General features: G+C 38.8%; 1 protein-coding gene across 1 annotated transcript in view; it reads left to right on the plus strand.

The window, feature by feature from the left end:
- PTH2R (parathyroid hormone 2 receptor) overlaps positions 1-10629 on the plus strand; it is an 80764-nt gene extending 70135 nt beyond the window's left edge. The window contains exons 11-13 of the mRNA XM_012752107.2: positions 5750-5888; positions 7446-7487; positions 9453-10629. Coding sequence (XP_012607561.2) covers positions 5750-5888; positions 7446-7487; positions 9453-9845 — 574 coding nt within the window. The 3' untranslated portion in view covers positions 9846-10629. The remainder of the gene's footprint in view (positions 1-5749; positions 5889-7445; positions 7488-9452) is intronic.
- The last annotated feature ends 2445 nt before the right edge of the window (positions 10630-13074 follow it).

Below are 13074 nucleotides of genomic sequence, written 5' to 3' on the forward strand. Positions count from 1 at the left end.
GCGCGTTCATCTGTGGCTATGGACTATAGTCGACGCTTGTACCGAAGTGGTTAAGAGATCAATTTATAAATGTATATTTTTGTTTGGTTCAATTGTGTGATTTATCAGAAAAGCATATATGTTTTAGGAACATATAATTTTGCTTCATAATTCCAAAGCAGGTAACTTTCTTTCCACCTCAGATTGTTACAAAATGCTATCGCAGATATAGAAAGAAAGAAATCATAGTTAGCATTTTGATTCTCTCTCACAAATCTTCTCTATGTCCTTCATTGATTTATTCCTCTCTATCATTTATAAAGGTAGCACTCACTGTTGAGTTGCAAAGAGTGAAGGAATGGCCTGGAGTCTAAATAGGATGCACAGTAGTAACAAATCAGCAGTTGCTAGCTGCAGTTATTTTCAATGTGCAGCAAGCCATAGTACTGTAATATAAATCGTGCATAAGAGTTTATAGTGAAGGGCCTATGCTATAGCTTGTCTCATGCCACATCTCATTGGTGAAGACAAAGGACAAAGGATGATAGAACAATGGAAAATGTAAATAACCTTTCATTTGTCTTCATGAGGTGAAAAAGCACAGTGGTGTTTGGAAGTTACTTATTTCTCTAGTTCTTAAGAAATGCTGCTTATTTCTATAGTTCTGAATGATGTGAACTTACACTTTTAGCAAAATGTTGCCCAAGAGATATGAAAAATTTTGGAGAGAACGAAGTGTGGCTTATTTTTAAAAATGGATAGAACAGATAGTATTTTGAGTTAATTTCTGGGGGCTTATTTCTCAGAATAACTGAAGAAAATAATTTATCAGGGATTGAAATCATCTACTATTCAGAATAACTTTTACATAATTTGATGCCCAGAAGTTTTTACAGTTTGAAGTGGTTAATTAGAAACGTCAAGACTAGTAAAAATCAGGGAAAGTATTTTTCAGCCAAATGCATTTTTTTTTCACAGCAGAAACATATTTGGTATCCTTAATAATGTTCAGAGGTAAGCCACAGATAAAAATGTAGTGAGAGAAAAATGTGGGAACCTACTTGGAATAAATTTGGGAATTCAATTCAGTATTTAGTTTCTGAGGCCCTAGACTATCAAGTTTAAATAGCATCTCACTTTTTAAATTTACTTAGGAAAATTAATCTGTGCCTCTGTCTCAGGCACATTCCTACTATGAGGGTTAATTGACTATTTAAATTCACATCAACTCGTTTTTGTACATTTAAACTTATGTTTCATTCTGTTATTACTTTGCCTCACAAATGTTAAAATATTCTTGCTAAGATAAAACCATAAAAATATATTTCCAAATGGTAGCACCCAAAATAGTTATTAAGCATATTTCCACACATACTACTTTCAGAGCTGAGATAGTCTCTCCAGATAAGCATGGGCTCACACACAAAGACTTCTGAGAAGTACGTGAAATCCCTTAGTTGATATGGTGGTTTAAAACTGAAATGAATTAATACAAACAGTTTTAAAAATAACTTTTTTATTTTGAGATAATTGTAGATTCACATGCAGTTGTAAAAATAATAAATAGAGATCTTGTATATCCTTCAACTAGTTTCCCCCAATGGTGACATAGTGTATAACTATCGTTTACAATCAGTTATTTTAAAACAAGATCAATGTGAAGAAAATGAAATAATCTGTTGGATTTAAAAACAGAGACTTTTTTTTTTTTTTAGATTACAACTTAATTCCTTCGCAAAGTAAAGAAAAATTGCCAGGACTGGAAAAACATAAGAGATACAAAAGTGCAAGATTCAATGTAAAAGAATATTTAATGTTTTGGCTAATTTGACTTTCTAGTCAATGTTAGACAAAAAACCCATATTAATGTTTATTATTTTTAGAATAAATCCAACCAATATTTATTATGCAGTGTTAGTAAAAAGGACAGATTTTAGGGCTGAATCACCACTTTACAGTGTAACTTTGGGTGAGTACTTTCCTTCTCTGAGCCTCTCTCCTCACCTAGTAATGGGATAATAATAGATCTCTCACATGGTTGTTATTAATAGAATAAAATGAGGCAACCAGCATAGGATGTAACAGGAGCATGGTGCTTAATAGCCAATAGCTTTTTTGCTGAGTGCTCTCCTTGAGCCCACAATGTAATGGGGAGGGTGTGAGGTGATGAAAGTTGGGGAGAAAGACAAATCTAGGGACTGATTTAATAAAGTGAAGAAGGTACCAGTAGAGATGCCCATAAAAATGCCATGTGTATAGAAAAAAAGGGAAAAAAGGCCAGGAGGGATCAAGAAAGGCTTAAGAGAAACAGTATTTTTTTAAGCTAAATTGACTCTTAAAATCAGAGATTTCCCAGATCTATTCACCTGGGGAGAGATCACCTTGGGAGAGATTCTGCAAGACCTGGGAACCTATTTTTTTAAACAGGACGCTGAGTCTCCAAACCATTTGACTCCTTTGTATTACTCTTATGGCTTTGGACACTGAGCCATCACTATGTTTCCAGCAAGCCAGAAAGAAGACCACTATCAGTTGGTACATTCCTGACTCATCTCATTGGACAGCTGTGCATTTTCAGATAGCCAGGCTGTAAAGATGTACAAACAATGTGCATGGGAGACCAGATGGACACTGAAAAAAAATCAGTGCCTAGGATTTCTGTATAATTTGAACTGAGTGGAAAAGTCCAGCTTAATAAGTGAATAGACAGACAGATGACCCATGTATATATTTGCCTGGCACATGCCACTATAACTCATTTGCTGCCATGGAAGGATACATTTTAAAAGAAGAAATAATCATAACTCATACAGATATAAATGAATATACTTCAAATGTTTTAGTTAACTCATTAGTTAATGAAGGAAATGATATTACAACTGATTCAAAATAGAACTCAATGTGTAGTCAGATAATGAATGAGGAATTGAATTTATAAATGGATGTAAACTAGCAAAACTTATCAACATCCACAGGGTTATAATTAGTGGCATTTCACTGGACAGAATTTATGTTTCTATGGATAGGAATTCTTGGCATTGCTGTGATAGGCATATTTCTAAGATGGCCCCAAAGATTCCTGCCCCTGGGTATACATGCTTTGTATTATCCCCCACCATACCCCTTGCCTTGAGTGTGGGTAGTTAGTTTATATTATATGGCAAATAAAGGTGATAGGATAGTCGCTCCTGTGATTACGATATGTTATGTAAGACTCCATCCTGGCAGCCTGGAGAGACATTTTCCAGCTGGCTTAGAGGAAGTAATCTGAGAGGTTATGAGGGCCTCTGGCTAGAACCTAAGAGCAGCCTGCAGGAACTGAGTGAGGCCTGGCCAACAGCCAGCAGACAGCCTGCAACTGCAAGGACCTGAGGTCTTCTAGCAATCAGAATGAGCTTAGAAGTGAACCCTGAGGTCCAGATGAGAATGCAGCCCCAGGTAACACATTAATTTCAGCCTTGTGAGCCTGTGAGCCGAGGACCCAGAGTATGTGCCTGGACTCCTGGCCTATAGAAACTGAGAGATAATAAATAGTATTGTTTTAAGCCATTAAATTTGTGGCAATTTTTTATACAGCAATAGAAAATGAGTATAATTACTATCTGTTTTCTGCAATTTAACCTTTATTTCTACAGAGTTGTAAAGAGCTTAGTCATAGACAAAGAGGGAAAAAACCCAGATGGCTGAGCTAGCAGGATACCCACTAAATTTTTGTTGCCCGAGGCAACTTCTTCTTACTCTGCATTGAACCAAGCTGTCCCTAAATGTTTACATTTGGTATGGTTTCACAGTGTGTTACACTGCTTTATTTTTTGTTTTTACAAAGTTTTTTTGACTCCTAGCCATACACAGTAGGAACAGTGAAAGTTAGTTTGATTTTGAGAACAGTCTCCCGGGGGATTTACCCTTTCATCTTAAAGGAGGACATGTAATTTTCTTTTCAGAGTGATGTTAGACAAGACTTCCAAGATTCTGCAGTGCAGTTAATGCTGTCTCCTTTATCTGATTAGACTGAATTACAATGCCTTGAAGGTGCTCAAAATGATCTGCCCCCTGTAGGCAATGATAGGAGGGTTCTCACCAGTCAGAAATCTGGAGGACAACACACATATCCCAAGGAACTCTAAAAGCTGAAAGGATTAGTTAGCTTGGAGAAACCCACTGCTTATCAGGAATGCTGCCTTGAGAGTAATGGAGTTAAGGTAGAATTTTCAAATCGAATGGACTGTAGGTAACTTATGGTACAAGGTATGAGGATAGGAACAGCATAGGAAGAAGCTCACAGGGTTGAAGGGCAAGTATGTGAGGCAGAGTGGGTGGCCCTAAGCCAAGAGGAGCAGACGGTCAGGGCACTAGTGAGAGATAAGGCAGGCAAGGGAGAATGACATGGAGCAAATGTGCAACTCCAGACATTTAAATTTGGCATTTCAGTGTGATTTTGTGGGATACTCTAGCTCACTGTAGGGTCATGACAGGAAAGTGTACATATGTAAAAGATGATCCCTAGAATATGAGAGTTCTTATAAACTTCTGGGCCCTATTTCCTCATTTTACAGATAAGAACACTAAATCATGATCCTACAGGTAGTTAATGTTGAGTCTGGAACCCTCATCAAGTTCTTCATACTCTTAGTCCAGTGTGATCTCTACTCATCTTCAAAGCTTGTTTCTAAGAAGAAAAATAAATAAATAAATAAATACGGCTGGAGGAATCTGGGCATGGGGTCCTCTGCTTCAGGGTCCCTTACAAGGCTGCAATTGAGATGTCAACTGGGGCTGCAGTCTTATTGTAAGGTTGGACTGGGGAAGAAGCTATCTCTAAGCTTGTGTGATTGTTGGCAGGATTCAGTTACTTACTAGCTGTTGTCCAGATGTCACCTTTCCTTGCCACGTGGGCCTCTCCATGGAGTAGCATACAACATGGCAGCTTGCTTCATTGAACCAAGCAATGGAGCAAGTCTAGCAAGAGGACAGTTACAGCATTAAGCAACGTAATCACAGAAGTGGGATGCCTTCTTCTTTGCTGTAACCTATTGGTCAGAAGGAAGTCCCAGGTCCTGTCCACACTCAGAAGGAAAAGATTATCAAGGGCAGTGGGGATCGTTGAGGGCCATGTAAAATAAACTCATTATATTGGAAAGCCTGGGATTCCTTAAAATACACAAGAAAATATGTATAAAGAAGCAGTTAAGAAAAAATAATGTCAAACTACTTAGTTTGTAAAAATGAAAAAAAAAACTAGACAAAAGAGAATTATCAATACTTTGAGATATTTGACAGAAAATATTCAGAGAAGGCAAGAGGAATTGACCACATGCAGCTCATAAGAAAATATGAAATGTCTCCAAGAATAAGCAGTGATAAATGGAGAGCCAAATGTAAGAAGAAAAAAGGGAGTAACTGATTTTAAAATGAACAAAAGCCAAAGTGTTCCTATAAAAGTAAAGGCAGTTAACCTGGAATAAGTCTCAGATGTAGAAGTTAAAGACGACAGGACAGAAAAAAAAGACATCTCACAATTTTAGGCAAAGAATATCCTTTAAGCAAGAAGAGTAGAAAGTAGATTAGAAAGATTTAGGGGATAATAATTATGGGAAGTGAGAATAAACTACCTGATTTAATATAAAAGTGGTGGGAAGAGGAGGGAGGGGGAAAAGGTAGTAGCAGTGGTGGGATCCAAAGAGACAGAGAAGCTTTATTTTTCCAGCAAGCTATTGCTACTGAAGGGCACTCTAGTTGATTAGTAAAAAGGCTTGACGTTCTTTCTCAGGAAACTGGCCAAATCCACGCTGGTGCTGGTCCTAGTGTTTGGAGTGCATTACATTGTGTTCGTGTGCCTGCCCCACTCCTTCACTGGGCTCGGGTGGGAGATCCGCATGCACTGTGAGCTCTTCTTCAACTCCTTTCAGGTAAAGAGTGGCGCCTAGTCATTTGATTCTTGTAATTTGCTTTGTTTTTTTCTCCCCAGCAACGTGTTTCTCTGGCTTTGATGTGCCATGAGAAGGTGATATTCTATGATGCCCGTGCTTTTCTGTCTTACAGAGTTCAGGTTAATCCTCTGCTCACAGCTGGAGCAGTTCTGGAGCTGTCTGTCACACAGACAAGCCTGGGTGGAGAGATAATGAAACATCTTGTAAAATATGTAACACACACAGAGCAGGGACCTCTGCTTGTGTGTATGCAAAATAAATGAAAGGGACTTGGGCAGTGCAAATGCAATAGATGTAACTCAAATGTTTGTACCCCCCATAAAAATTTTGAAATTAAAAAAAATAAACAAGATTCTGGAATGGCAAAAAAAAAAAAAAAGATGAAGGCAAGGAAGAGGACAACAAAGGGGAATGGGTAAGGGAGATAAAAAAGAGGTTGCTGCCACACATTGTATCTCATTTGAAATGTGAGTACCATCCTCTCTCACATGCATTACTCTTCATCCTGCTTACTCATTTGCTGCTGCCTCCTGCTGCCTTAAATCTAGTCCATATTACAATAGTCAGAAGAATCTTAAGAATATAAATTTGATCATGTCTCTTACTTGCCAGAAATATCTAAAGGCTTCCTGTTGCACTCAGAATGAAATTCAAATGCCATTGTCTACACAGCCCTGCATGGCATGGAGCCTGTCCACCTCTCTCCTTGTCTCACGCCATGCTCCATGTAGCCCACTAAGTTAGAGCCCTACTATCCTGCCACACTGCCTATTCCTCAAGCTCATTCTACCTCAAGGGCTCACACTTGCTGTTTCCTTTTTCCCTTATATTCACATGGCTGGCTTCTTGTTCTTGTCACTAAAACCAGTTTAAATGTCACTTCCTCAGAGAAGTCTTTCTTGAGTTCTTCATCTAATATATCTACTCCATTATTCTCTTTTAACATCACTTATTTTACTTCCTTACCCTTATCATCTTGCATTTTTCTCATGTGGTTGTTTGTTTATATTTTAATCCATGTTTCTTCCCTTCTATAACAGAGACCTTGTCTGTCTTGTTACATTGTTTAACCCTGTCATGCTGAGCAGCTCATACCATACTGTGTAATTTCAGTAAATATTTTTGAATGAATGAAAACAAAGTTTCTTTATGTAGTTACCATATAAGACTCTATGCCTGTAGTTTTTAGCATTCACAGCTCATAAATATCTCTTTTGACCAAGCAGGGGATGGACATTATGTGATCCTTGAGTGACAACATAAATGAAACTAATATAAAAGAAATGTGTTCTTTGTGTATCTTGGAGTGTTTTATTCAGTGACTTGCTTGGTTTGGCTGACACCAAGGAAAGATCTCAATCAAATTAAATGTAAACTTAAGGATTTGGAAACATTAGAAGATAAGAACTTGTATAATTTTCTGAAACAATCATTAAAAAACCCAGTTTTCAACATATACATTTTGACCCAAGACACTGGTGCTGTGAGCTTCGTGAGTTGTCAGTGAACTAACATTCTTTTTTGTGTGTTCTGCAGGGTTTCTTTGTGTCTATCATCTACTGCTACTGCAATGGAGAGGTAGGTTTGTAGGAGCCTGGGACATCCCACAGGTCTTGCTCTGAGTAAGCTTGTAAATGTTTTTTAAATTCCCAGGATTTATACGACAGAAAAGATGGGGAGAAGGGAGCTATTTTAATCATATTATTATTTTGAGAAAGCAAGAATTAGTGCAAATAATCTAAGCTCTTCTTCTAGCACTTTTAAATGTCAACTCAGTTGTAAGTTCTGATATTTAAAAACACCTTGCTGGAATACAAATCAATACTTGGATGGACAGGGAACCTCATATCCCAATTAATACATAAACTTACATTCCATTTCAAGTGGAATGTAAGAAACTCAAATATGTTTCCCTGTGACAAGTCCATTCGAATATTTTGATATTTTTTAAACCACAAGATGATGCTGGGACAATATCAGTTTATTTTGGAGTTGGCCAGAGAGAAGTAACCATGTTGTATAATAATACATTTTACCTTGTAACTTTTAATATGTCCTTCTGTTGGATGAGTTGCTACCTTTCGTCTCTCAAATTTTAAACTTGCTGCAAGTCCCAGAAGCACAAGGTTACTTGTGATTGCTATAGACCAGCTGCTGCTTCTGACTATGTTTAGGGTTTGGACATTGTGGTGTGCTAGTCCAGTTCTTGGAGAAAGAGCTTAAATTTAGTAGTAACTCTTTAATTTCCTGATTTACATCTGTATTGCTTTTACCTTATTTGGCAGAAGAGGTGAGTAGACCAGATGTTGATTTTTGCCAAGATGAACAGATAGGAGGAGTTTGTCGTTTCAGGTGACATCAGCTTACCAGTTTCCACTGCTTCCCAAGGAATTTCCAAATAAGCTTCCTTCTGGAAAGTGGCAATAGAAGTAGAATGGATCTTCACTAGTAGCAATGGAAACAAGAGCCCCACCCTGTTCAGAATGCATTTGCAGTGCTTGCTTTTCTATCTACGATCCTTCTTTCCTCATTTTTCCTCCTTCAGTATGCCTATGCAAATTGATAGCTTGGCATTCAGGTTTCAAGTTGAGTGCCTTCTATCCCTCAGCCTCAGCTGGTGTCACTCGGTAACTACTGCCAAGTAGGGGAAAGAGCAGAGCCTCATTCCAATTTGGGCAGAGGTGATGTGGGCATTTTCAAGGAAGAGGGAGGGAGGGGGCAGTGCAGGGGCTCAGTAGAGTCAGAGAAGTGAAAGAAGTACAAAGCGTTGGTCCGTGTGAAGGGGAACAGGCCAGCTGCGTCTGCAAGCAGGCAGGTGTCTAAGTTAGGGTTCTGTCCTTCCACAGAGATAGGGAGACTGGGGCCTTACCCTTCCTGATATCTATAATACATTTTAAAGAAATGGCTCTCAGGCCCTTGAGAAAGACATTTCTGAGTTATAAGAGCTACATGTTTACGATTGTGAGCCCCTTTCTGGTAAATGTCCTAAGAAGGGGGATGGGGAGTGGTCACAGACCTGTCATCAGGTGTGTGCTACCTAGAGCAAATAGTAAATTTCTCTGGTGGCATTGAGTGTCATCAGGCAGGCACTATAAGGGGGCCGGGATCACCTTAGCTAGGGACGAGGCCTCATGCTGCGTGGAGCCATGCTAGAGAGTTTGGTCAGGTCTCTTGGTGCAAGGTCATGTGCAAGCGACAGTCTGGTGCTATCTGTAATATCTGTTTCTCCTCCAACCTGGAGTCCTCTTTTATTCTCTCCCATAAGTCATATATTTCTATCAGCTGCGCGTCAACTTCTATTTAAATTCTAACCATGGATAAATTTCTTTACCTCTCTCTCATCTTCAGTTTGCTCATTTCCAAAAATAATAACCTATCATGAAGGTTTTTGAGGCTGCGAGGGAATATATATGTAAATTCCCTGGCACACAGAGGAACTTCAATCCGTGGTTATTACCATCGTTGAAGTCAAGGCGAACCTCCTCCTAACAGGGGTTGCAGGTGCCCCTGTGGTTCCTGATGCACCTGTTTCTTGTGGCTTAGGTTCAGGCGGAGGTGAAGAAGATGTGGAGCCGGTGGAATCTCTCCGTCGACTGGAAAAGGACGCCGCCGTGCGGCAGCCACCGGTACGGCTCGGTGCTCACCACCGTGACGCACAGCACCAGCAGCCAGTCGCAGGCGGCGGCCAGCGCGCGCATGGTGCTCGTGTCCGGCAGGGCGGCCAGGGGCGCGGGCAGGCAGCCCGACAGCCACGTGACGCTGCCCGGCTACGTCGGGAGTAACTCGGAGCAGGACTGCCTGCCGCACTCCATCCACGAGGAGACCAAGGAAGGTTGCGGGGAGCAGGGCAATGGCATTCCAATGGAGGCGTCTTCCAGGCCTGTGGCGTTTAACCTAGACACTGAAGGATGCAGAGAAACCGAGGATGTTTTCTGAATCAACTCTTGTGGCTCGAACGGGCTGGTCCCTTTGGTTGTGTGAGCAAAGGTTGTCTGGCATTCCTCCGCTTGAGCCTGAAGGCTGAAAGTTCAGGGTTAGGGTGTTATTTAAAAGTTTATGTGCTCCATGAGTTTGGCTCTTATAAATCCTAAAGACACAAAAAGGGAAATGTCAACGGAGTAGTTTATCACCTTATGTTGGCGTCAGGTTCTCCTCTAGATTCGTGTATGGTACTTGCTCTGTGATTGTTCTTTTCTTTTTTTCTGCTACTTTTGGGTGAAAAAGGTTTCAGTTGCTTGATTCCAGCTTTCTGTCATAAATGTCACCCTAAATAGGATAAAAATCATTTAGTATGTGTCATTTTCCTTTTAAGAAATGAGCACTCTCTTCTTGTCTTTCTCACTTTAATGTACTATCACTGCATTCGTTTTGCCTGTGCATAGGGAGCAATTAGGATATGAAAAATGTTTGTTGAAAGATAAAAGATCTAAAAACAAGTATGCACTGGAAAATTAGTTGGATGGACATTGATAAAATAATGAACTTAGGACAATTAAACTTGTTTCTAGGAGCAAGGAAAGTCTCTCAAAAAAGAATATTTCACATAGCCTTCCTTTTGGATGTCCCCTTTGTGAGCAGAGATCAGGTCTTCACTCCTTTGTAAACCATGACATGTAGAAAGGTTTTCTCAATTAGTGAGCCTGTGTCTGCAACTGATTTTATTTGTAATCATTTATATTGATAGTAAATCACACTGCATCTGTATCTTTTTCTTGTTTGATCTGTTACCATAATATTACACATGGCATGTGGGATAAATTAAAAGTTTGCTTTAAAAATACATTTCTGGTTACTTTTTAAAATTTCCTTTCAGCATCCCACTTTATTTTTGAAAACCAAGCAAACTTCCCTTCTTCAAATGTACAGATATCAGCATTTAGCTTTCTTACTTTACTGGACTTGAAATTTCAGTATGTTGCAGTTTTGCAAGCATTTATTGAGTTCATGTCATGTATCAACAGGCATCCTGCTAGGTTATTATAAGCATTAATTTACTTAATCCTCAATACAAACGTACGGAGTAAGTCTTATAACTGTCACTCTTTTCACAGACAACAGCGTGGCTCATAGAGGTGGAGTAACTTGCCCAAAATTGCACAGCTAGTCATTGACTGAGCATGGTTTTACACACAGATCTATTTGTTAGAGTAGGAGACTAGGAGATAGGGCTGAGACTAGATGCAAGTGCTTGGAGATCGGATAGAGGAATTAGAAGTAAAACAGCCTTTAAACAAAAGGGGCTGATAACCGCAGGCAAGAACTGGCTTTGACCAGTTCTTATCTGCTATCTCTGCCACCTTACAGGAACTTTGGCTAATTACAATATCATTTACATTGTGGTTTTAAAATTTCTCTGCCCTTGAAATCACCATGATAGTTCTGAAGCAACCATATAAAGTATGAAAATGGGAGGAAACCCAATTCTAGGAATTACTACCCAAAGTCTTAGTAAAAGCCAACCCCTTGACCTTGAGTATTCCTCCCCTAAATTTTAATAGTAAGACTACAAAAGACTTAAGACCACTTTCTCTCAGGGCAGCTGTTCTTTTCCAGCCTGCTTGCTCTCTTTCCTGAGAGCGTATTAATACTTTCACTGTCGATAAAGCTTTCTCTTGCATGGTTTATGTGGTGCAGGCTGAAATTTCTTTTCTGCAACGAACACCAAGAACTTGGAAAAACTTCCACTCAGAGGCTGGTAAGATATTAATTCTCATGTGTTTAATCATGATGCCATATTGTCACCAATATATATGTAGCCCATTAACCAATAAAAAATAAATTCAGTTAATTCCTTCTGGGTAGATTGTATTTTGGGAACTTGTAATATGTAACAGCCTTTGACTCTCATGAAGTTTCCATTCCAGTGGCGAAGACATACATGTAGGAAATAAAAAGTATCAGTGCAACATGTTTCCAGGTAAAATGACACAGATCAAGCTGATCTATCTTATTTTGCTGAATGATTTAACCAATATGCCAATAGTGTCATGATGAATAAGGCGCTCTGATATCTATAAACCCTTTTGAAAAATATGACACTCCTTTCCATACTTTTTCTTTCCTTTTTCTTCTGTGCCACAGTGTAGACTATTTCCTTCCCTTCCTGTTTATGAAGGTGCCATTGTGCGTAGATAATTCATCTGACTCAATCCTATATTGTTACGTCCCCAGGCTGCCTCCCTATTAGAAGAGAACCATTATGGGCTGAGGCAGAGATTAACTTTTTTTATAGTTCATTTTTTCCAATGAAGACTATATTTGTCTACCTCAGAGAGTTGTTCTGTGTTAAGAGAAATCACATATTGAAAGCACTTTTGTAATATAAAAATTCCTTACAAATACTTGGTTTAGGTTGTTACATTATTTTTTAAGTTAAATCTCATTTTGTCCCATTATATTATAAAAGGTCTTATTAGTTATTGCAGTATAACAGGGAATTGTTAGAATAGATATACTTTGATAATATAAAAAATATAAAGAATTCTTACTTTCTAAGCCAACTCCCAAGTCTAAGGCTAGATCACTATTTCTTCACACTAACACGTATGAATAAAGACCTCAGTGTTATGAAGATTTTCCTTAAAGTTTATTCATTCACTAATTCAATAAACATTTTACTTAGAGTCTATTATGGGACAGATACTATGTTATGTGATGGGCCATAAAAAAGAGCAAGGCATAATCTATTCCTTCCAGGAACAAAGAACTCCTTGGTAGCTAGCAGTTCTTAATCTCATTTTTTTAAAGAGATGGTGTCTCACTGTATCACCTAGGCTTATAGCTCAAGGGATCTTGAGTTCAAAGGATCCTCCTGCCTCAGCCTCCCAAGTAGCTGGGACTACAGGCACATGCCACCATACCCAGATTAATCTCATTTTATATGTACATATTTTTCCTTCCAGGTTTTGATGATGCTTGCATCCAATTAGACAGCTTGGACAATAAATTATATGAATCTGTTGATTTTATTGAGTAAACTCTTGGGTAGTTATCGAGGATTAGATGATCTGGATCCAGAGGTGCAAACTACTGGCGCTGAGCTATGTTTGGTTCATAGCTATGTTTTATTTGCACTGCCAAGGGATTTGAAAACATATTATTTAGTTGCCAACATTTAAAATTTGAGCAGCTTCACATAAAATTATACTTTCTGAATTACAGAAAT

This window comes from Microcebus murinus, chromosome 8, assembly GCF_040939455.1.
Source record: "Microcebus murinus isolate Inina chromosome 8, M.murinus_Inina_mat1.0, whole genome shotgun sequence".
In the NCBI taxonomy this organism is placed as follows: domain Eukaryota; kingdom Metazoa; phylum Chordata; class Mammalia; order Primates; family Cheirogaleidae; genus Microcebus; species Microcebus murinus.